The sequence below is a fragment of the Sus scrofa genome, chromosome 15 (assembly GCF_054392235.1).
Source record: "Sus scrofa isolate SSC_HxYL_T2T_F1_AM1 chromosome 15, Sscrofa_HxYL_maternal_Yorkshire_Landrace_v2.0, whole genome shotgun sequence".
Taxonomy (NCBI): Eukaryota; Metazoa; Chordata; class Mammalia; order Artiodactyla; family Suidae; genus Sus; species Sus scrofa.
The window spans coordinates 94,267,779-94,294,168 of NC_139397.1; the positions used below are offsets into that span (position 1 = coordinate 94,267,779).

The 26,390-nt window shown below is 34.9% G+C and overlaps 1 protein-coding gene across 6 annotated transcripts in view; it reads right to left on the reverse strand.

The window, feature by feature from the left end:
• The window catches only part of SP3 (Sp3 transcription factor), a 90,498-nt gene continuing 64,108 nt past the window's right edge, over positions 1-26,390 (reverse strand). For 5 of the 6 annotated variants that reach the window (NM_001444626.1, NM_001444627.1, XM_084997960.1 and 2 more), the window contains 3 exon segments: positions 1-1,746; positions 4,362-4,558; positions 10,458-10,650. In NM_001444626.1, the coding sequence (NP_001431555.1) occupies positions 1,430-1,746; positions 4,362-4,558; positions 10,458-10,650 (707 nt within the window). In that variant the 3' untranslated portion in view covers positions 1-1,429. 6 annotated transcript variants of the gene reach the window in all.

Genomic DNA, 26,390 nt, shown 5'->3' on the forward strand with positions numbered 1-26,390 from the left:
TCAAAAGAAAAAAAAATAGTGTTTTATTAACTACCACACTGTTATAATACACTTTAAACGTACAATAAGGTAGCCTTTAAATTTGAGGTGGTCTTAAGAATAACAAATGAACAGAATTCCAAATTTCTGAAATAGGTGAACTGCTGCAGTTACAGGTATACATTTAGGAAACTTGTATAGCTCTTATAAGACCAGCAATGAAACTTTATTTTGTACATTTTTTAATAATTGAAAATATAAACAATAATTAAAAAATAAAAAGAAAATACAGCATAATAAAAAACATACATTTCTCAATTAATTGTATTGGATACATATAAATTTTAAGGAAAAAGCAAAAAAGAAAATGGTTGATATTTAAGTGCAGACTACCTAGACCAAAAACAAACAAACAAACAAAAAAAAGACTTAAAAAAATATCATAAAACCTCTAGTTTTCTATGACTAATATCCATATGGTTGGAGTATCGTCACTATGGAAGTAATTTTGTTATGTTTGCATATGTTATACTTTATTGGTAATTTACATGATGGCTTTTAAGGCCCTGGCAGACATATGGGTTTTGGAAACAAGATTGGATTTAAAAATCACTGCTAAGACGCAATACACCTTATTTTTTGGTCCTCCAATATTCAAGAAAAGGGATAATACACTATAACATTTTCTTACCACCCAAATGCCTCAACCTATACATTTTAAACTTTTTTAAACATTGGTTATATTGCCCAACTTCGTTACTGAAAGAATATTAACAAGACATTATTTTGGCAAATTAAATCTTAAACATGGCTTTTCGACAGGATTTAAAAGGTGACTATCCCTAGAGTTCCATGTTAAAATGTAGTTTTCAAAATCTTACAAGAGTAATGCTTAAAATATTGTACATAGTTAACCTAATTAAAATAATTAGCTTCAAAATGACAAATTGATAAGCTAAGTAAAGCCTACACTATGTAACATTTGCTTGGAAACTTGATTTGTCAGTTATGCATAATAAAAATTCCAGTCATCAAGAAAATTACAAAAATTTTTATCATAACATGATTTCTTTCACCCACCAACTTTTTTTTTTATCTTACAATAGATAAATACCAACATGTTCTCATTTTTACACTAAACCACACAGGATTGATGCATTTGGTTAGACTACCATTCGCATTGTTAAATTCAATTTTCTCTTTATATAACTTGGTAAAATTTCATTTCTTCTAGATTCCAAAAGTACCTACAAAACCCATGCAATTTTACCATTTTTAATATACTATGGAATATCATACAAAGTAAGGCATTTCAGTGTCATGTATAACCAAGTTACTGTCAATCCAAAAATTTTTGCACATCAATAAAAAGATATCTAAGAACTTAGGAACAATATTCTTCTCACTACTGTATAAAAATAACCACAATGAATAAGTATTTGTGTAATATTTACTCCATTGTCTCATTTCCAGAAACTGTGACAAGCTGTAAAGGTATTTCAGTGTTGGTAAGGATATCTTGATTGCTGGTGGTGGAAGTATTAACAGTTCCTATCCCTGAAACAGAACCTTGTTGAATATTTGCAAGGATAAGTGTTGTTCCTCCTGCAGTAATCAAAGTATCATCTCGTGCAGCTTCCACAGATGCCAGCACTGTACTGCTAGAGTGAATACCTTTCTTATTCTGATGTGTTTTAATATGTTTGGCAAGGTGATCACTTCTCATAAAGCGTTTTGAACATTCTGGACAAACAAATTTCTTCTCACCTGTTAAAAAAATTAAGTTACTTAGTTTTAATTCACCATAAACAGACTGATCATTTCCTGAGAAAGAAAATAAACCATCACTGACAGTTAGGGACAGGGAGCAGAGTTCAATTAGAATTGTATTAGTTTCATGAGCTTATCCCTACAAAATCTCTCATAGAATATTCCTCCTCAAAATAAATCTGTCAACTCTATTTTTAGGGGAAAAGCAATCTTCAAACTCATTAGACTATACACTGATAGATAAGAATTCAATACCTCAACTAGACTAGTTTGTTTTGAAACATCTGTCACAGGATACCAATTTTAAAATGACCATCTAGAACATACTTTCTTCTTTAAAGAAAAATACAGTTTTAAGGTATTAACATGTCAGAGCTTTGCCACTTAACCTTCAACCCTTACTATGAATTCAAGTAACTACACAGAGTACTTCTAGATTAAAACAAAGACACAAGCTTAAACTCCAATAAGGACTGAATAATCGCAACAATAATGGATATGGCTGGCTGACTCAATTTCAGCTGGAATGATCAAGAGCAAGCCTAATACATCATAATGTTTAAGATAATAAGGCTCTTTTGCCTAAATTTATTGCCCAGCATGACTAAAATGCCTTTTTAAACACAAAAGACAGAATGAACTTCTATTATGGTGAAGACCTACTATGTAAAAGGGTTACTGGAAGACAAGGCAAAGGCCAACCTAAAGGAATCCAGAAAGAATTCAATCAATAGACAAATCTAGTGTTTTCTTAATTTATTTCAAAATGTCTTCCCTATTTCTTATTTCAGCACCCTTTCTCTGAGCAGGTCCCTGTCAGACCTCATACCTGAACTATATTTCAATGACATGCTAGACTTTCCCTCTCCAATCCAACAAATCAGTGTCAAACAAATCTTCCTTAAATAACCAATTTTATTACAGTACAAAACTTCACCATGGTACTAAGCAGTACGGGAATGCAAGAGTAACTAAACAGTTTAGACTCTCCATTACCTAACTTATAAGGACTTCTATAATGTGGCTCAATCCTACTTAACAGAAATGTTTTAAATAAAATCTCATCTTCAACTCATGACAAATTGTCTCTCACTCCATCTAGTCACATACTATTCTATTCTTCTGGGAAGGCACTTCCCAAAGTTCCTCTTGAACCATGAGTCCTGAGAGATGCTAGCATGGCAAAAGGCACACTACCTCCCACAACTTAAGAGATTCACATTCAATCAAAGGTCCTAAGAGGCACTCCTTGAAGGTACTTGTATCTAATAACCTTCTTTAACACAGTGTTTCCCACACTTATTTTATCAGACCTTTCCCTCTTCTACACTTATTTTATCACAAACCTTTCCCCCTTCTACATTATTTCTTTTTATATCCTGTTGATCAAATTCCACTGCAGAAAATTCTATCATAGGGCCATCTTAAGGTCTATCCCAAGCCCACTGCCCCCAAATATTTTACTATCCCAGGTAATAATGACCTCTGCCTCTGAGCATACTTTATCTAACTTTCTTATATTGTTTGTTGCTAGACACATCAAACAGGTTAAGCTTATCTGATGAGACAGAAATTAAAACAAATACAGTATATGTGTACTACAACATTATTTCATAGGTTGTTTTTTATACATTTAGATCTAGGAGACTTCAAAGTCCATACTGCCCTCTGTTTCACCATGGTTCTTTCTTCTAAGCTCCTTCAACACTGTACATGCATTAATACATTTTTCAATTCTTCAGTGCTGAGCACAGACTGATGAACGACTTGATCATTAAATGGCAGTGGGAGAAAACGAAGTGTATAAGTTACATTAAATTAGGATTCAATTTGGGGTCATTCCTAGATCCATTTCATATAACCACCACATAAGACTATGCAAAAACAATTAAATGAAAGAGGTCTGACATCAACAATGCCTTGGTTATTCCTCAAGGAAATGTCTTTTGCTTATCTCACAGACATTAAATGGAAGAAAAGGTGAATTTATCAGAGGAAAAGGAATTATTCTTTTTTCCCCTTTCTTTTTAGTTCCCAGGTTAGGGGTCAAATTGGAGCTGCAGCTGCGAGCCTACACCACAGCCACAGCAACACCAGATCCAAGCTGTATCTGTGACTTACACTGCAGCTTGAGGCAATGCCGGATCCTTAACCCACTGAGTGAGGCCAGGGATCAAAACCAGCATCCCCATGGATACTAGTCAGATTCTTAACCCACTAAGCCACAATGGGAACTCTGAATTAGTCTTTATTGTAGAGGAAGAGGAAAATAAGACACACCAAGACTAAAAGCAGACAACTAATTTAAAACGCTAACATAATTAATAATTAGTGCAAGTGTGGCTTAAGACATTCAACAATGTGAAAACAAAAACCAAAAAAAGCTAACTGAAAAAGAAAAAAGAAGTTAAGCAAAGTCTGCATAAACAAAACATTTTTTAATAAGATAAGCCATAGTAGCTTGTTCGGAATTAGTAGTTTTAAATTGGTGTAAGTTGATATAATTGGCTATATTTTAAAAGATTCAGGTCAGTAAGGTATGCTTTAAAAAATGTAAGGTAGTATGTAGTCTTATACTTCATTTTTGTCTGTTAAAAGTAAATATTAGTAACCTGTATGTGTTCTTCTGTGCCTCTGTAATTCATCACTTCGAGTAAATCTTTTACCACAGAACATCCAGTTACAAATAAAAGGGCGCTCCCCAGAATGCCAACGCAGATGAGCTCTCAGATGTGAGGTCTTCCCATAGACTTTACCACATCCTGGTATATGACAAATGTGTTGCTTCTTTTTCCCAAGATTGGTACCTCTAAAAAACACACACAGAATAATATACACTTATATGATAATATTCAAATGGACATTACCACTCATATAATAAATATTCCCCATGCTGAATTTCAAATAAAGACATTATTACCATGAGGTCAATCAGAAATGAAGATCATTTAAAATCAATTTAAATAAAAATTTATAACATTTACATACTAATTTTACTCCAAAATTAATGTGATTGCTGTCCAAATGTAAATTTGCTCAAGAAATATATAATTTAAAAGGATATTTCATACATAAGTAATGTATAATAAAGCTATTTATTATTCTGTCAGAACCATTCACAAATTCCATGCATAGGCCCAATTCAATTAAGTCAGTTACAGGGGAAACTAAACGGTCTACTCATAGTCATGATATCAGCTAATTTAAAAAGTAAATAAAGCAATAATAAATGCATAACAGGTACAATAAGGGACCTTAAGCAGACTTTAAATTAACATGATTTTAAGCATATTTTTTCATATATTTATATGGCCACACTCTGAACATAGACTGACTTGGAGAAAAAAAATCAGAAAAAAATCTAGACAAAGCTATCATCTTAGATCCCTAGCACTGTATGAAAAAACAAACAAACAAACAAAAAAACTATAGTTAAAATTCTCTTCATATTAACCATGTGAAGATAACCAAAATTATAAATCAGAGATAATAAAATACAGTTCTCCACACTACGATACTTGACATCTGATACATTTCAGTATTTGATACCAAGAATAGGGTTTAGAAGGTATGTGCTTATTAGATAGGTGAACACAGGTATCTTAGCGTAAGCAAAAAGAAAACCTTTTTGATTTCAGAAATGATATTCAAATTTTATTAAACATTACAGAAAATGTTATTACCCAACCTCAAAAAAATTAGCTAGTTACTGAATAAAAACAAATGAATTTATTAAAAAAATGACATTTTAGACTCATCAATCGTCAAAATTGTATTATATAAACTGTGCAGTTTCTTTGAGATTTAAAAAAAGGTACATTTAAGACCTCCCCCCAACTTTCCCTCCTCCCACAATCTCACAGTCCAGGTATAGTCTGCAAACCTTCCATAAGCCTGCAAATCTTCCTGTATAGAATATACCTATCGCTTTTTAAATTTTACTGGAAAAAAATGCATATTTCCCCACATTTATATTTTAATGTACTCACACTCAGTAGCATGTGAAATTGCCATAGGACAAACAGTGCTAAACGGTGCAGTGCTGGCTGTTAGATGCAATAGGTGTTCTGAACAGGGAGACATCAATGTGGACTCCAGTAGTTAGAGAAGGCTTCGTGGAGGAGGTGGGTAGGATTTAGATAGAAAGGAGGGAAGGCATTCCAGGCAGAGGAATAGCATAAGTAAAGACAAGGAGGAGTCATGCTGTTGTCTCAAGGGCAAGGACGTCATAATCTAACACAATTCTAGTTTCTGCTCCAGTCCACCCCCAATTTCTACAACTCTCTTCAAAGAGCTGAGTTGAGTGAAACAGGTTTTTCTGGCTCACCTGTGATGCCAAAGTCTTATTAACCCAAAGCCAATATTATTTCCATTTAATTTAGCTTTTTAAAAAGTTTTATTCTTAAACAGCCCTAAGAAAAAGAGCAATGTTTGAGGCTATTAGTGTGTATCAACCAATTTTACATATTGTGTTCACCATAGCAATTTCACAGAGAACCCAAGTCAGTCCACTTTACACTCATAACTTCTTGCCTCTCTTCTAAGCGTACCACTCAGGTGAATCAGTGTGCTTTTTATAAAAACTGCTTATTCTACTAACAACAAAATTTAGCTTGAGAGCATGAACAAAGCACAAGATTGTAACAAATTATAGCAACAAATCTGAGTTCTCAAAGAATCAAGAATCCAAAGGAAGATGTTTCCAAATGAATTATAAGGAAACGAGACATATTCACTGTTTGAAAATGAGACAGGCATCTAAGAAAGAAAAAAACAGATGGAGAGTGTGAAAATATATAAGAGAAAAAGCTTAATACCCAGATCCAAGTATCTATTAAAAAAATTTTTTTAGGCAAGATAATATCTAGATAGGCTAGATATGAAAATTATGGCATGTGATATGAAGGAAGTAAAGAACTGAAGTGAATTTCTCAGCAAACCTCAAGTAATGAAAGATTTGCCATGTTTTCTTCTTAATTTATATAGTCACAACACTAATACCTATATATGACCTAAAAAAACTAACAAATTTAAGTTTCTGTTTTTCACTGATTAAACTTACACCCAAAATTTTAATAATTCGAAGACAGTAACAATAAATAAAGGTCACTTCTGAGTAGAGGAGTTAATAGGGAAAGTTAAGCAAATTGAGTCCTTTCTTTTGCTTGGGGTAGAAAAAAATGAAACACAAACTGAAATGCTGACATGGGAGAAATTAGATTTTGCAAAATGACTTAATTTTTAAAAAATGGACTGAGATCTAATTCACACAAAACCCTTATAATAGTAATGGCTTTAGAATTTTTACTTTATAAAATGATTTGTCTCTTCTATTAGAGTAAAAAGGTTCTTAAGGCTGGTCCTACTTAATAAATATTGGCTAAATGCTCAAATGAATACAATTTTAAAATATTTAATTATATTTTCACCTTGCTCACAAGGTAAATAAATAAAATTCCCTAAAATGCCACCTTTCACATATTCTTTTATTATTTTTTACCCAAGAATACTGCTGAGGAAAAAAGGCCAATATTCTAAAATGTTTAAAGTACCACCTACCTCACTATTACAAAATAGGATGTACTGTATGTTATGCTTCTATTAATTAGATGTAGTAATTGTCAACGACACAACTGTGCCTACAATGTATGGTTTAGTTGAATTTTGTTCAAATGAGCTTAAGAAACAATAGTTTTTCCTTAAGAACTTCAAATTGCTTACAGTAAATTATTAAAAATGAACTCACAAAATTCTAGAAAAATATGAGTATTCTTATAATCCTCAGGATAAAAAAGACTTTTAATAGAATAATAAGGCATCTCATAAATACTGAACAACTATTATTTTTGTGCTTAAAAAAAGTTTGCAAACTTTAAGTGACAGAAGTCTTTCTTTACTTATATAAATGCATTTTGCAAACCAGACAATGTATAAAACTAGGAAAAAATACCTGCACATATGACAAAGTTAAACACATAATTAACATTCACAAAAGACCAAAAAAAAAAAAAATTCATGAAAGAAACTCTGAAATGGTCAAATAACACACTAAAAATGTTCAATCTCACAAGGTAAAAAAAAATATAGTAAATAAAACAATAGTGAGGTACTACTTTTCATCTGTCAGACACTAGAAGATTTTTAGAAAGGATAAAATCAATTGTTTCCAAGGGTGTGGGAAAGCAGATACTCTCATATACCACTGATGGAGTATAAATTGTCACAAACTTTTCCAGCAGATAATTCTCTTTGATCCAATAATTTCACCTCTGCCAAGTTATACTGATGAAATAATCAGACAAATGTGCAAAGATGTATGTGTAGGATTAGAATGACAACATAAACTCAAAAAAGATGTTAAATTCTTATATACTCATACAATAGAATGCTATACAGTCATAAAAAATTGATGCAGACTCTACATAGACTTTGAAATATAATCACAAAATTTTTCAAAGTAAGAACAGACATGTAAAACAGTGTGAGTAAGATGATTCTATTTTAGGGAGTTCCCATTGTGTCTCAGCGGAAACGAATCTGAATCTGAGTAGCATCCATAAGGATGCAGGTTCGATCCCTGCCCTTGCTCAGTGGGTTAAGGATCTGGCATTGTCATGAACTATGGAACAGGTCACAGAGGCGGCTCAGATCTCGCATTACTGTGGCTGTGGTGTAGGCCAGCAGCTACAGCTTTGATTGGACCCCTAACCTGGGAACTTCCATATGCTTCAGGTGTGGCCGTAAAAAGACTGAGGAAAAAAAAAAAAAAAAAAAAAAAGATGATTCTATTTAAAATATATTTAAAGTCTGGAAGGATATATAAAAAATTAGTCATCTTGAAGCAGGGTAGGAGTTTGGTATCCTTTTAATACTCTTCTATTATTTTTGCATTTGTATGAGCATGTATTAGTTTAATAAACATAAATTTAAAAAATTTTCAATTTAAAGAATAAGCAAAATATAGACAAGGCCTTGACCCTCAGATTTAACTTTCATGAACACCTTATCTTTAAAATCCCTCTTTTCCTTTCAGGAAAGTTATTGCCTAACCAGAATTCCACACTAATTTATTTAAATTGACTAAAACATTTCAAAGAATAAATAAAATTTCAAACAACTGAATAACTACCAGTAGTAAATACAAATGCCTAAGGGTCAGACAAAGAAAGAAATCCACTTGGGAGGCAGTACAGTATAGTTGAGGTTCTGGAGTGAGAAACTGGGTCCAAATTCCAGTTGTGTGTGTTCTTAAGAGTCATTTGATCTCTCTATGCCCCACTTTCAAGACCATCCAGAACACAGTAAGCTCATAGTTACAATATTATTATTATGAATGGGCTAGCCAAGGTACAAATCAACTCAAAGGGCAGGTATCTATCTGATCAGGCTCTATCTGATCAAGCTCATTAATTATATTAATAGTTTGGGGAGTTTGGGGGAATCTATTTAAATAGTTCATTTCTGAAAGAAGTATGTTAAGGTCTTTTACAATGACTGGAGGGTATGGTTACAGAATGTCTTTAGAGTTCCATCAGGTTTTGCTCCATATCTTTCAAAGTTGTGAGGGAAAGGGACCATGGCTATCAAAGCTTCTTGGTGAAAATTTCACATTATTAAGAAATATATCCCTATCTATCTATTTGATATTTTCACTTAATCTTACCACGTCTGATATTAACACTAATATCTAAGTTTTTTCTTTTTTTGTCTGCCTTTTCTAGAGCCACTCCTGCGGCATATGCAAGTTCCCAGACTAGGGGTCCAATCGGAGCTGTAGCCACCGGCCTATGCGAGAGCCCCAGCAACGCGGGATCTGAGCCGTGTCTGAGACCTACACTACAGCTCACGGCAACACTGGATCCTTAACCCACTGAGCAAGGCCAGGGATCGAACCCGCAACCTTGTGGTCCCTAGTCGGATTCGTTAACCACTGAGCCAGATGGGAACTCCTCTAAGTTTTCTTTTTGTTAACATTTGCCTAATAAATCATTTCCATCCCATTATTTTCAACATTCCTGTGCCAATTTAAGATGTTCCTTAGAATCAATATAAGGCTGTGTTTTATGTTTAAGTATGATCTGAGTCTCAATCTCTTCATTATTAAGCCTAATGCATCCACATTTAATATAATTACTGATCTGTTTTGAGATTTTTTCCCTATCATCTGTTATTCTTTCTTAATATTTATCTTAAAAAAAACCCTGAACTATTAGTTGTACTTTAAAAAAAATTCCATCAAGCCTTGTTATTAATTTCTGTTGAAAATGGAAAATACTTATGCTTTATAAACTCTCCTGAACTTCTAATTTTTATATTATATAACTGTGATTCTCAGGATAAGAATCAACTTTTTAATCAGTATTTAGCCAAATCCCATTGCTGGTTTGAAAATATACTAATTTCTGATATGGGCCTGTTGCAATGGCATCTTGTTATACTTTTTTTTAACATAAAACTAAGTAACTTCAGGGTTTTTTTTTGGTTTTTTTTTTTGTTTTTTTTTAAAAAGCATTTAGGTCGGAAAATTTAGTTTCATATATTTTGTTCTCTAACTTTTTCTGCTACACTCATAGAGACAAACACATAAAATGATCATGTAATGAATAATTTCCCATAATTAAGTGACGTGCATGAAGCATTGCAAAAATCAGGATGATGATATTAACAGTCTTAAAAAAAAAAAAAAAGTATGTTTCATGTGTGCATACCTCCCACCACCTTCTTTACAGTTGGGACAGGTGCAAGCTACCCTCCGAAGTCTTTTTCCTTCTTGATGTTGTTGGTCCCCTTCTTCATCTACCACCTGTACTCTTAAATGTGTTAGATCATTGGTATTCAATGTAGAATCACCACTGAGCTGCCACTCTTCAGGATCAGGTTCTTCTTCCTTGATCCTAATATCTAAAGAAAAAAACAAATACAGATGAGAAGCAGCCCATTGGCCCAAAAAGATAGCATGAAATCTGAGCCTCTCTAAGGTGAAATGAATACTACGTAAAAGTCAAAAATCATCTGTCTGTGGAGCATAATCATTGCTCCTTGTTGTGACTTTTTCTTTTAAAACAATCTATTTTATTCTAAATGAGATTAAGCCAAAAAGGGAATAAAGCCAGCATGAGAGCTTGCTTTTTAAGATTAAGAAAAACATTTTTTTGAGCAAGCTGAGTCATAAAACAATCTGAAACTCAAATTTTAATTGTTCAAATAGTCAATGAATTCAATGGTCAACTCAGATTGGAACAAATTCTAATGCTTTAAACTTCTCTTTTACAGACTGCATCAATTATGCCTGCTTGTACTATGGGAATGCAATTATGCCTAAATGTAGGCACCATGAAATTACTACTTACAAACTTGAGCTTTAAAGTCACATTATCATTAAATATCTATAATGGCCACACTACAGTATCACTGCGGAAGGAGGTGCATAAGTAGAGTTTCTATTTTCAAGTAGTTTTACTATAACCCAGACGGGGAAACAAAATGAGCATGCCATGGTAAGGAAGTGTGGATATGGCAGGAAGCTATGTCATTGTCTCAGTATAGCCAAACATCTTTCTTTAAATCAATAATGATATAACATCATTTTCTAGGTGAAACTAAGAACTTCTTTCATCTCAGAAAACTAATTCTTTTTTTTTTTTTAAATGATACATGATTTAGAACACAGAATATAACTATCTTTGGTAAAACATAAATTCCTGCAAATTTTTATTTTGATTTATGTAAAGTAAAAACCTCAGTGGAAATTTATTAATTTAAATGTATATTAGTCACTAATAATTAAAGAAAAAAAGTCAAGTGTGTTCTAATTTCTGAGTTTATGCTAATAAAAACTAGAACGTACAACCATGAAAAATGCCTCAAACATTTTAAAACTAATTTATTTTATCAGATAAACTACAACTAAGAAAAAAGGAGGTAAATGGGAAGAAAGGTGACTCTGGCCTGGGCAACAGGGTAGATGGTGGTACCATTCACTAAGATAGGAGGTACTAGAGAGGGCTCAGGCGGAGGTAAAGAAGGGCAAAGACAGTTAATGCGTTCAAAGGTGAAGGTCATGAAGGCTGAACAGTGTGTGAGACGAACCAGCAAAAAAGCTAGACCTACACAGAAGGAGCCCACCTAGAGAAGTAGGTTAGATCACTCAAGGGCTATGAGTAAAATGAGAAGAGAAAGTGGCCTGTGAGGAATATAGACATTCAAGGAACAGGCAGAAGAGGAGCCTGATAAGGAAAGGAGTACCCAGGAAAACATGCAACATTAAAGAAAGGAAAGAAAGAGGAAGTGATCAACATCACACACTGCAGAAATATCAAAAAGGAAACTAAGTAAATGGGCATGAAGTAGAAAAGTGTTTAATAGAAAGGAGAGATAAATTTTTCAAAACATCTAGCTTGAGGGAGACAGAATCATGACAGTAGAGGCTAAAGGGGACCAAAGAAGAGAGTCTGCAGGAGGGAGTGTTTTGTTTTCTTTTTGAAGATAGGAAATTCTTGAACATGTGTACATGCTTGTGAGAAAGGTGCATTACAGAGGGAGAAGTTGAAAACACAGGAATGAAGTCCCTAAGAAGTCAGAAGGGGATGGTGATCCGGAATATTTACAAGTTTAGCTGATGGAGCACAGCCACCTCTTTCTCTATTACACGAGGGAAAAAAGATATGGGCACATTCACTCAGTAATTAGCTACTATGTGCCACAAACTGTGCTAGACTCCAGATGCAGAGAGAATTTGATGGCTAGAAATTAAGGGAAACTGGTTTCCATTTCCCCAGTGTAAGGATGAAGAATTAGATATGTATAGAATTCATCCAGATACACAACATAAATGGATATTGACCTCTTTTTCTTTATAATCAGGTGTCTACCAACATCATGTCAAAACATTTAAGTACTTGCACAAATAATGCATAGTAATAGCTTTTTTTTTTTTTAACAAGTTATATAAAAGACATAACGTATGGGTATCACATATCCAGATTTGGATAATTTTAAGTCCATAAAATGAGTAATTTTATTAGAAGTTTTGAAAGCTGCTTATCTTTATACATTTGTGACAAGACAGCAAGAAAAAAGGAAGACAAAATACTATCAAGAATGAATAAAATTTTCCACCGTGGCACAACGGGATCAATGGCATCCCTGGAGAGCTGGGATGCAGGTTCAATCCCCTGTCCAGTATAGTGGGTTAATGATGCGGTGTTGCCACTTCTGCGGTGTAGGCCAGAAACTCCACATGCTGCGGGCGGCCAAAAAAGGAAGGAGAAAAAAAAAAAAAAAAGAATAAAGAATGTACAGAGATAGAAGAAAGACCTAAAGACAACAAAGAGAACAAAACAAAACAAAACAAAAAAATACAAAAAACAACCAATGAGAGCAACAATGAAATGCAACCTGACTGAGGAGATAAAGATATTATAGGGCATGCCTGCTCTTACTGCTAATTCTCATACTGGAACCTAGAAAATATTCTCAAAGAGTGTGTCATGGGCATGGATACTTACAACCTAGTTCTCTTTCTTATTGAATACAAATACAACATGGCACATAGAACTCAACATGTCCAAACTGAACACACCTTGTTCACTCACCAAAACCTCTCCCTGCATCCATTTAAGTAATAATTACAAGCCACCTAAGTGCTCAAACTATCAACTTCAGATGGAGTCCTGTCAGTTCATTCCCAGCCTCTCATCACTCTTCTGCCTATCAATCCATTTCTACACGGCTTCCGGGATTTTCTTCCTAAATAAAAATCTAACGCCAACACTTTCCTGATTCATTACCTGCATTAATTCTCTATTTTCTACAGTATTGAGCCCTAAATCATTAACTTGGTATTCAAAAACCTTCTCAAGAGCCTCAACCTGCTCTTCCAACTTCAGTATTAAAATACTGAAATTCTCATCATTTTCAGAACACAGTCCTTTCTCAACATCACACCCTCTTGCTTCTTGCTTGGCCTGTTTTCTAGCTCTTTCCCTTTTCATCTAACTAACCCCTACTATCCTTCAAGATTAGTTCCAATGTCATCTCCTTTATTCATGATTATAGTAGAATTAATTCTATTTGTTGACTCCTACATCCCTTTAGATAATGAATGCTTCACACCAAAGTGCTCAGAAAACACAATCAGGCTAAATGAGCAAACCCTTCCCTAAGGAGGAACTTCCAATATAGGTAATAATCTACCTAGAAAGACTTTGTCCTCTACTTTTCTATGTTCCTTCTATCTGCAAATAATACATACAGAGATTTTTTAAAAATTAAGTCAGTTCATATGGATAGGACCACAAAGTGCTCACTTAAGACAGCAAATTTATTGCCAAACAAGTGTTACATGCAATTTTTAATCATTTTTCTTGCTCATAAACATCTAGATATTCTAGATGTTATTCTAGAATCTTAATCATAAATTTAACTAATCTAGTAAATCCTAAATAATCCCCCTTTGCCAACTTGCACATAAATTTAATAGACACCTTGAAAATGAATTTTCAGTATGAGACAATTTATATTTTCCTCAGTAACTTAGTGCAGATAATATGAAGATATTTTTTACCATGCTACACTAGTATCCTATATAGCACCTAATTATTCTTAAAAATCTGTTCATAAAGCTCAGGAGAAGGGAAGTAATACCCATCAAAAAGCCCATAGTGTGAAAAGGTATTCAATACTACTAGATATCAGGAGGGTTAAAATTAAAAATCACAGTGAAATATCCTACACATATACCAACATGACTAAATTTGAAAACAGACCAGACCAATTATTCCCACAAAAAGTAGCACAGCAACTATTCTCTACGACTGCTGGTACTCTCCCACACCACTGGTGGGTGTATAAATCGGTATAACAACTTTGGAAAATGTTCTAACTGTATCTTTTCAAGAAAAACCTATGTATACTCTATAATCCAAGCAATCTCACTCCAACAGAAATGCATACATGCATGACACCAAAAGTATAAAAACCCATTCTAAACTGGATGCAACTCTCATATTATCAGTGTTGGAATAGAAAGTAAATCACGATATATTCATTCGTACAATGGAATATGTTAAAACAATGAAAATTAACAACTTATATGCAACAGGAACATCACACACAATTTTAAACAAAAGAAGACACAAAGTCTCTCATATATATCCCTATCTCTCTATATGGATAGATATTCCATTTAAATAAAGCTCAAAACAACAGAAAATACTACTATATAGTGACTGCCTACTTTCATGAGGGGTAATGACTGGGTACAGGGAGACTGCTGAGTTGCTGACAATGTCTTTTTTTCTTGATCCAGGTGACAATTTTCCCCATGTGTTCATTTTACAAAAATTCATCAAGTTATACACATGATCTGTACATTTTCTGGAATGTATACTTCAATATGACTGTTCTAAATAAAGTAATCCAAGATTACTTAGGATATGCTAAAGAAGTCAATCAATTTTTGTTGTGGTTTCATCTCTAGTTCCTATATAATCAACTAGACCCTTGCCCCACCACTGGAATTAAAAACAAAACCACAAACCAAAAGAAAAAAAAATTTAAGATGCCTATGCTCCAAAAAATTAAGTCCATAATTTGAAGTTTAGACTATAATGTTATTTCACTCAACAGATATGTGAGTGACTACAATATGCTAGTCACTGTTCTAGGTTCTAAGGATAAAAGTTAACAAGAGTTAGGCTCATGCCTTTATCAAGTTAGGCTCCATTTTAGTTGGAGAACAGAGAACAAATGTACAAGTATATATGGCCCATCCTTAAACAATGCAGGGCAGGGGTTAGGAGTGTCATCCATCTGTTTAACTTAACAGTTGCCCTTCCATATACATCGGCAGATTCAACCAAATAGTACTGTTGTATTTACTATTGAAAAAAACTGCATGTAATGGATCCAAGCAGTTCAAACTGTGTTGTTTAAGGGTCAACTGTACATGATATTTCAGGTGGCAATAACTATTATGGGGAAAAGCAGTATAAGGCCAGATAGGAAGTGAAAGGAGAGAAGTACTTGCTGCTTTAAATAGAGTGGTCAGAAAAAGCTTTGCCAATATGGTGACATTTGACCCTCAAAGAGGAACATGAAGGTGGGGCAGAAGTAGAAGAAGATGGATGTACACTTGGTTTGTTGAGAGAAATAAAAGGAAGCCTGTGTGGATAGAATGAAATGAATGAGTAAGAAGAGTAGAAAGTGATAAGGTAGCAGAGAAAAAAACGTAATGGTGGGATAAGATCATGAATATGTTATACATTGTGCATTACTTTGTAGGCCATTTAAAAAAAATTATTCAGTGAGTGAAGCCACTGAGAGTAGACTAGTGATTTAATGGCCTAAACTAGCTGTTAATGAGGAAGTAGTGAGAAATGGTCAGTCAGTAGATATATTGTAGGTACCATCAAAGACACTAACAGATTTGATAACAGGGTTATCACATGTGAGGTGTGAGAACAAGGTGTTAAAGAAAACTCCAAGGTTTTAGTCCTAAGCTACTAGAAAGATGGAGGTGCCATTAACTAAAACACACAGTAGATTGAGGTGGAAAACATTATGGGAAAGGGGTGCCAATCAAGGGTCTATTTTTGGATATTAAAGTTTTGAGATACCTACGAAACAGGTCAGATAGAAGTACGGTCTACAGAGAGTTCCCATCGTGGCACAGTGGTTAACAAATCCGACTAGGAACCATGAGGTTGTGGGTTCAGTCCCTGCCCTTGCTCAATGGGTTAACGATCCGGTGTTGCCGTGAGCTGTGGTGTAGGTTGCAGACGCGGCTCGGATCCCGCGTTGCTGTGGCTCTGGAGTAGGCCGGTGGCTACAGCTCCGATTCGACCCCTAGCCTGGGAACCTCCATATGCCGCAAGAGCGGCCCAAGAAATAGCTAAAAAGACAAAAAAAAAAAAAAAAAAAAAAAAGAAGTATGGCCTACAGGTATTCTCAACACATGCAGTTTGCTACTGAGAGTCACCTGGAGTGGTACATATACAGAAAAAAACCTTGGGGTGCCTCAAACCTAACAAGCAGAGATAAAAAAAGAAAAGAAAAAAAACCAATTAGTAAATCTGGTGTCTAGAAGCAAAGACAATTATTTCAAGAAGAACAAAATCATAGGTGTCAAATGCTTGTTAGTCAAGTAATATGAAGATTGAGAAATGACTTCTGAATTTAAAAACGTAATCAGGAGTTCCCGTCGTGGCGCAGTGGTTAACGAATCCGACTAGGAACCATGAGGTTGCGGGTTCGATCCCTGCCCTTGCTCAGTGGGTTAACGATCCGGCGTTGCCGTGACCTGTGGTGTAGGTCGCAGACGCGGCTCGGATCCCGCGTTGCTGTGGCTCTGGCGTAGGCAGGTGGCTACAGCTCCGATTCAACCCCTAGCCTGGGAACCTCCATATGCCGCGGGAGCGGCCCAAGAAACAGCAACAACAGCAACAACAGCAACAACAACAACAACAGACAAAAAAAAAAAAAAAAAAAAAAAAAAAAAGACAAAAGACAAAAGACAAAAAAAAAAAAAAAAAAGAAAACAGTCAAAAAAAAAAAAAAAAAAAAAAAAAAAAAAAAAAACGTAATCATTGGTGATCCTGATAAGAGTTGTTTTAATAAAAAAGAATTGAGGGTACAACCCTGCCCAGAGTGGATTAAAGAGAATGGAAGGAGACGAACTGGAAACAAGTATATACAACTCTGTCAAGGAATTTTGCTGGGAAAGCAAGTATTATTAAAAACGGCAGTGAAGTTCCATGGAGTTCCCATCGTGGCGCAGTGGTTAACGAATCCGACTAGGAACCATGAGGTGGTGAGTTCGGTCCCTGCCCTTGCTTAGTGGGTTGATGATCCGGCGTTGCTGTGACCTGTGGTGTGGGTTGCAGACGAGGCTCGGATCCCGCATTACTGTGGCTCTGGCGTAGGCCAGTGGCTACAGCTCCGATTCGACCCCTAGCCTGGGAAACTCCATATGCCGCGGGAGCGGCCCAAAGAAATAGCAAAAAGACAAAAAAAAAAAAATGGCAGTGAAGTTCCAAAACTAGCCTACAAAGGTAGAGTTAGTATATAAGACTACCTGAAGTAGTGTAAACTCACCTTTATTTTCAGCAGCACTATCTATACAATATACGCTAATATAGAAAATGAATATGCTAATTTAAATGACTTTTGGTACTTAATGAAAAGCAAGTTTGCTGTGTGTGTGTCCTTTAGTCTTTTTCTAGGGCCGCACCCAAGGCATATGGAGGTTTCCAGGCTAGGGGAAGGAGCCACAGCACCTAGGGATCCAAGCCGCATCTGTGACCTACACCACAGCTCACAGCAATGGCGGATCCTTGACCCACTGAGGCCAGGGATCAAACCTGAAACCTCATGGGTTCCTTCCCAAGTTTGTAGTTAGGGTTTGGGTTTTTTTTTTTTTTTTTTTTTTTTTTTTTTTTTTTTTGCTTTTCAGGGCTGCACCTACAGCATATGGAACTTCCCAGGCTAGGGGTCGAATCAGAGCTGCAGTTGCTGGCCTACACCACAGTCACAGCAATGCAGGATCTTTAACCCACTAGGTGAGGCCAGGGATCAAACCTTCACCCTCATAGATACTCGTCACATTTGTAACCCACTGAGCCACAATGGAAACTCCCAGGAAAAACAAGTTTAAATGCAAGAAAAAAATGTAAGCAGTAGAAACAGAAATTCTCAAGTACATTTGCATGTACATGTAAGAACTTTATAAACTAACAGCACTGGTTTATGATGTCTATTCTTTACCTCAAAATGTTTAAATTCCCTTTTCATCTGGTCTGATACATGATTGACAATATCTATGTCCCATAATTATGGTCGTTTTCTAGGCCTACCCCAATAAAACAAGTCTGTGAAAGGGATATACAAATGCAAAATTTTTTCCCAATTTCTTACATACCTGGGTAAGAACTGAAGAAAAGGAGAGATAAACAAGGGACTTCAAATGATGAAAAAATAAAAATACAAACACACCCCATACAGTATGGTCACAAAGGTAGGGCTAATTTTCTTGTATAACCAATGAAAAAACACAAAATTAAGAAAGATACAGTTAACAGGTTTTTGGTAAATTTAAGTAGAGAAATACCAAAAAAGCAGAGAGTGGCATACAAAAGTGTGATGGTGAGGGTGTAGGTGGATCCAACATCACATAGCTACTAGTGACCTCAAAGAGTCTGGCTGTTTTTGTGGATTAGGAAAAGGATGAAGCCAGTGGGCTGCAAGTCGTCCTGACTGCTTGACATTGTAGTAAAGTTACAAACATGTACTTCATGAATATGTTTATTAAGCATATACATGGATTACTATTCTGACAATTACATATTATAAAACAAATAGATACATAAAATAAATAATTGTATTACTGACAGCTCAGTATTAGATAATATGTCCCAACAAAATATTTAGATTAGATTCAGTATAATCAATAGCAGATAGAAACTGTCTACCATTTTCAGCGATACTTGCATTTCTCTCCTATTCAATCCATGGTTTCTTTATGAATATTAAAGCCACTTGTCCACTTTGAAGGTTATTCAGTTAAAACCAGGAAATACAAATCAATTTAATCCAATCATATCCAAGCATATATAAATAAACAGCAATATGCAACAGCATGCTAAAAGCACACAAAAAGTGTGCAGTAAGCAGGCATAGCATATGTAACACAAACACAGCTGACATGGAATTAGTGAAGGTACAAATCTCTATAATCAATATTAGTTAAGCATTAGCAACTAGGCATGCCTAGATTTCTATTAAAAATATTACAAGAAAATGCTAAATGTTTTTTCCTAAGACTAATTGCTAATTATTTGTCAATAGAGCTAATAGAATATTTAAGATAAATTCTGTACTGGTTTATCAAGTCTGAAACACACATATTTAATTTAAATAACTAACACTGGATAAATACGAATTACAGTACTGTTGATAAAATGAGACATTTTCCTTTATCAATAGTGTATCATTAGGATTTTCTTGTTCTTATTAAAGGCTTTCACCTTCTCTGCCTTTAAGTTTTATTAAAGTACTGTTGAAATTATTTCATTTGATTCTGAAAGTTTATTTACATTTTCTCTTTAATCAGTTTCACCTGCCATAAAAATCACTAAACAGAACCACAAGATAATCCTACAAGATCTCATTTATTATTTAGATCTTCACATTCATAACTATTTAGATTCCTATGGACATTTCAGAGATAAGACTTTTTTTCCTGATTTTTCTTTGAAGGGGATAGTTTTAAACTACAGACATGGATTCCTAAAAATATAACTTTGCTAGTCTGATCAAAAGAGTTAACACTTTAGGGGAAGATTTTGAAACCAAATTTTATTTATTAAGTATAAACTTTATAAATATAAAATCTTTGCTTTAACATGGAGCAATCTCTTTCCCACACACCCTATCTCTTTAGATTTGGATCATCGCTTGTCTAAGACTGCTCGCTTCCCCTGATTTACATTTAATCTTTGATTTTATCTCCACTAATCTTTTACAAATCCAACCCCCTTCTATTTTTTTTTTTAAAGCAGTTTCTCAAATTATTTTGAAAGCTCTTTTACTCACTTGGAGATTATACATTAATAGGATTATCATTCCTAGTAAATCCAAACAACTCAAGCTTTTATAAGATACACACACATAGATATAAACATAACTGGAAATGACTGATTTTCTAATATGCCCTATAAAGTAAAAGACCTCATTTTACAGACAAATATATAAGACAGACTTTGGCCGGCAATTAATACACTATAAACAGTGTTAATATTAACTTTAATCTGAAGTACTAGATAAGGCACTGTTAAAGGAACAGTGTTCTACTCTATTGGATGATGATGATGATAACATATACATAAGATTTTCTTGTTGGACACTATTGCAAGCACTTAACATACATTAACTTACTTCAAACTCCCAACTACTCTAAGCTTTTAGTAGTATTTTTTTTCCCGCTTTCTAGATGAGAAAACAAAGAAGTTAGTAGTTTACCTTAAGTCACAGAGCTGAAAATGGATGGATGGACATTAAGACAAAGTGTACCAAATAATTCTTAGAAAAATAATACGAATTTTAAACAGAGGATTGAGAAAATCAAGGGACTCTTTTGTTTTGTTTAAAGGGAATGTTTGGTGTTACAGCTTAAGAACCCAACATAAGTCTCCTGTGAGGATGCAGGAGGAAGCACAGGTTCGATTCCCAGCAGAAGCAGTAGGTTAAATGATCCGGCATTGCTGCAGCTGCAACATAGGTCACAGCTGCAACTGAGTTTCAGTCCCTGGCCCAGGAACTTCCATATGCTGTGGGTACAGCCATAAACAAACAAATAAAATATCTCCTAAATTAAAATTCTTCAGGGCATGAGTCATTTCAGATGGTAGTTTACCAAATAACTACAGGTTGCCATACTTTGAATAGAAATCGCTCCAGAATTAATTATACATTGACCTACTTTCTTTAACAGGAATCTCAGTCTACTCATAGCTCAAATTCACTATTAAAAATAATGTATGGTATTAAACAAGCCCCAGAACACTATACTAAAAACATATAGAATTGTTTTATTTATTTCTTATATCTACTTGGAATTTCATTTGTTTGTGTGCTTTCTTCCCAACCCTGCAGATAACAACTCTTCTATCCCCAACCTCCCAGGCCACCACAGACATTGTTCATTCTACTGTATATCTTCCAAGCCAGTTTTAAACTTGGAAATCATCCAGGAATGTTAAAACTGATTAGGTAAAAAAAAAAAGAACCTAACACTTTCCCTAAAAAACCTAAACCCCAAAACAATAATGATGACCACAGTGGATATACCTGCTCCAGCATCGGGATTTTCAAACTATAGCTCCTTAACGGTCACATCAGCAGAAAAGATGACTATATACAGAGTCTCAGGTTCTCATATTAATCAGAACAAGCCCATAAGATCAGTTTTAAATACTGGGGTTCTACCTAAGGCTTCATTTGAGTTCTACTCCACCACTAAACTAAAACTGGTGTTGCTGCCATGGACACTAAAGTTAGAAAAAAAAATAAAGGTTTGGGCTTTTTCCCCTACCCCTGAATTAAAAAAAAAAAAAATTTCATTTATCTTTCTTTATATGGCTGTACCTGTGACATATGGAAGTTCCCAGACTAAGGATCAGAGCTACAGCTGAGGACCTACAGCACAGCCACAGTAACACCAGATCCGAGCCACATCTGCAATCTCTACGGCATGCCAGATCCTTAACCCACTGAGCGAGGCACCAGGGATCAAACCTGCATCCTCATAGGAAACTACTTTGGGTTCTTAACCTGCTGAGCTGTAATGGGAATTCCAACTATTCCCTTTAAACAAAAGATTCCCTTGATTTCCTCAATCCTCTGTTTAAAATGCATATTATTTTTCTAAGAATTATTCACTACACTTTCTATGGAGTCAACATTCTTGATCTGAGGTGCTACTACCAGAAGCAGAAAAAAATGCTTTAAGTGATCCAGTAAACCATTTCCACATTACAGCTTTGAACAATTATTTCTAGTTAAAATGTTACAAGTTTCTTTGTTTTCTATTTTTTCCTGTGTCTTCTACATAACTGATTTCCCACATTACCTACAAATATAAGATGGTACTCGTCCAAGTGTGGGCTTGGCTATTATAAGGAATATAAGCTAAAAAGGTGTATCTTGGCAGTTTAAGAATCTGTACATTTTCTTTTGCTCTCAAATTTCAATATCGCCAATTCAAACATTTACTGAGCACCTGAGACAAAATTATAAATTACCAAACACATCAATAAGAACTAGTGAAGTAGTGCTACAGTAACAAACCATCCCAAAAATCTCAGTAGCCTGACATAAAAAAAGTTTACTTCTCATTAATTTTATGTGTCCAATTCTGGTTGGCAGGGGAGACTCCTTATCACAGTGCCTTAGGACTCCACTTGACACATGCTTCCAAGACTGTCTTGCCAAGGAAGGTAAACAGTAAGGTGGTAAATCACATTCTGCCCTTAAATTTCCATTCACATTTTATTGACCACAATAAGTCACACAGCCATGCCAGATTTCAAAAATGACACGAAAGGGCAATCTTATATGCGCTTAGAAGGGAAATGGTCTATTTATGAAGAATCATGACTCCAAAGTCCCTGTGCTAGTCAAATATTCAATTTATTCTTCCTTTCACATTCAGATACACCTGTTCCCTCTGTGCAGAAGATAACCCTAAAATCCCAGCTAGTAACAGCATCAAACTCAAAGGTCCAGATGCGGCCCTTCTTCAGAGACCTATTTATTAAAACGTTATCTACCTCTCTTCCTAACACAATACACAGTGATAAAGATAAGTATAAACAGGAAAAGAACAAAAGACACAACACTCAAAAGTTCATAGCAATTCATAACAGGTAACGTTATGCTGAACAGATAATGTAAGTGCTCTCTGCTCTGGGGGCAGGAAATCCTCTGGCTCATCACTGGGAGGAGTTTCTCAGTACAGTGTTCTCTTGTCTCTTTTGGTTCTACCTTCTAAGGTTTTTCCTTATCTGCTCTCCTCCTCTATTGCAAGTGAGGTGGGCACAGGGTGTGCACCTCCCTAGCTAAGTAGAATTCTCAACCTGCTGGTAAAAGGTTAGGGGTAACAACCAACTCAAGCAGTAACACTTTTTCACTTTTCATGCTGGTTTCTTTGGCTGCACAACTCCGTGAAAAACTGAAAGTCTTATCTGTTTGATTCTAGCCATTTCAAGTGCGAGTATCTAGAAACACAGAATTTTTCTAGATATGTCTTTTACACTTTCTACAGTGCTTTCTTGCTACATGAGACTGTTTGTTTGCTATTTCTCTCTACTTAATTGTGGGTGCCTTGCAATTACCTGGCTTCATTAGGGAATCCATACCTGCAGTCTCTTTTCCCTAACCCAACTGAATGGCACCATCCCCTTACATAGACCTTTACTCTGAGCCACCTTAATCCATTCAGACATTTTAACAATGACAGTGATGGTTATAACCTTGGTTGCCATAAAACAGTCTTAATTATCTGCTCAAAATGCCTGTTACATCTCTTACTAACTGAAAGTGGGAAGCTGCAATTAGAGATCCTCATATTAAGTGAAGTAAGTCAGAAAGAGAAAGACAGTTACCATATATTATCACTTATATGTGGACCTAAAATATGGCACAAATGAACCTATCTACACAACAGAAACAGACTCACAGACATAAAGAACAGACCTGTGGTTGCCAAGGGGCAGGGAGGAGAGGAGGGGTGGACTGGGAATTCAGGGTTAGTACATGCAAAGTATTAGATGTAGAATGGATGGGCAATGAGGTCCTACTGTACGGCAAAGGGAACTATGTCCACAATCTCTTGGGACAGAACATGATGTGGGATGATATGAGAAAAAGAATGACTGGGTCACTCTGCTGTACAACAGAATATGGCACAACATTTTAAATCAACTATAATTTTAAAAAGAAGGAAAAAAATATCCTGGATGTACCAGCAAGGATCCTGGTACTCAGGCTTGAACCCACTGATCTACATGATTCCAGAATTTCCATTATTAATCATGCATTCTGACATATGAAATGAACATGAATTGCATGTTCAAGTATTTGTAAATATTTAAAAAGTCATAATTTCATCTCTTTTGTACAACATAGCTGAGAAGAAAGGAAAAAAAGAAACTGAGATGGAAGTGTTTTGCCAGTCCTAAATTCCCCAAGTTTCTGGATCTATTGCTTTTTATTCCTACTTGCAAACCAGCCAATCATGTCTCAGCCCATCTGTTTCTTATATCTCATCAAATGGAGCCAACAGCAGCTAAAATACAATTTGTTTTCCAAACTCGTTATCTAAAGCTATAAATGCATGAGGTACACTACTGGCCTTCCAAGTTATTGCAGGCAGGTTTTAATAAATGGTTCTCTGCACTGCATCTTCCCACCCTCTAATATCAGTTTCCTTGCTGCCTGATCCCTGACCAATGCCACATTTGACAGTTTTTGTTAGAGCATCCTACTGCTCCTAACAACTTTAATAACTGCCCAAGAGAAATATAATTCAAGTCACATGTGCAATTTTAAAATCTGTAGCTGCCACATTAAAAAGGCAAAAAGAAACAGTGAAGTTGATTTTAATATATTTCATGTAACCCAATACACCCAAAATAACTCTATTTCAACCTGCAAGCAATATGGAAATTGAGATATTTTACATTTTTTCATACTAAATCTTTGAAATCCAGTTTGTATTTTACACTTAATCACATCTCAATTCAGTCTAGCTACATTTCAAGTGCTTAACAGTATCATGGAGCGAGCATCTGCCATTATTAGACCATGCAGGGCAAAATAAAGTTGCAACAGCCAGAAGCCCCTGAAATCTCAGTGGTTTAAAATAAAGGCTTATTTTTTTATTCATGTCCATCACAGTGTACTGCATGCTTTCCTCACTTAAGAACCAAGACTAGTAGAACAGTAAGAATGGCAGAGTTCATCGGCCAAAGCAAGCCACACTGCTATACCCAACTTGGCTGTGCCCAGAAAGAAATCCAGAAATATTAGGTAAATAGCACTAATGACTATTACATTTAATTTTTAAATCATAATTTAGAACTTTCAAATTATGTCTTTGAGGAATTGTATCTTTAAAGTTTTCCTTTTTTCCCAATAGATACCTACTTCAAAAAGCAAATAAAACAATAAAGTGGTAAACTACTACTACTTTATCTAGTTAAAAAGAATTCTAGGACAAATGCAGTTTCTTTGCTATTAAACATAATTTTCTCAATAAAGTCTCTGAAGATTCACTAAAAGCAATTTAAAAGACGTAACTAGACCTCAAATACTATTCCTTTTACTTCATTTTGGCAAACCAGTACTTCAAATTCTCTTAAACTTCTTTTAATAAGCCTTTCCAAGTGACTACTGCTGCTGAAATAAGGCAGAAGGAAAATTAAATTGAAGGGGAAAAGCCACATTTATTCCTCAAAAGTAGATGAGAGGAAAATAAAGAAGGAAATAATGTTCATCAAAACTAAAGATATTTTCACTACTTTTTCCAAAAAGATTTCCTTATTGCCTTTATAAGTTAATGTTCTGCCACTTAACACTGCAACATAAAAATCAATTGTTTATTCATCCAAAATAAAGGTATTACTTCAAAGCTTAAAGCTTTCACAGGTTTAAACTCCTTCCTTCTAAAAATAAACGCTTACACCCTATCAACACACTGAACAAAAGTTAATTATTTCGGAAGCAAACAGGTAAAATTTACATCATATGTTATCACACAAATTTGCTATGTTTATTCTGTATCTATTACTGATATTTTATTTATTTACTCTCCAAAAAAAGCACAGAGATATAGAAAGATGAATTAAGAAATGACTGAACTTCAAAAAGAAACAAACATGTTAATTACAACTACAGAAGAGACAGGTTCTATTAAAAAAGCAGTAATTTAAAGGAGGCAGGAAACAATTAAGACTATGGGATAGGAGTTCCCATCATGGCTCAGTGGTTAATGAATCCGACTAGGAACTATGAGACTGCGGGTGGGTTAAGGATCTGGCATTGCCATGAGCTGTGGTGTAGGCTGTAGACATGGCTCAGATCCT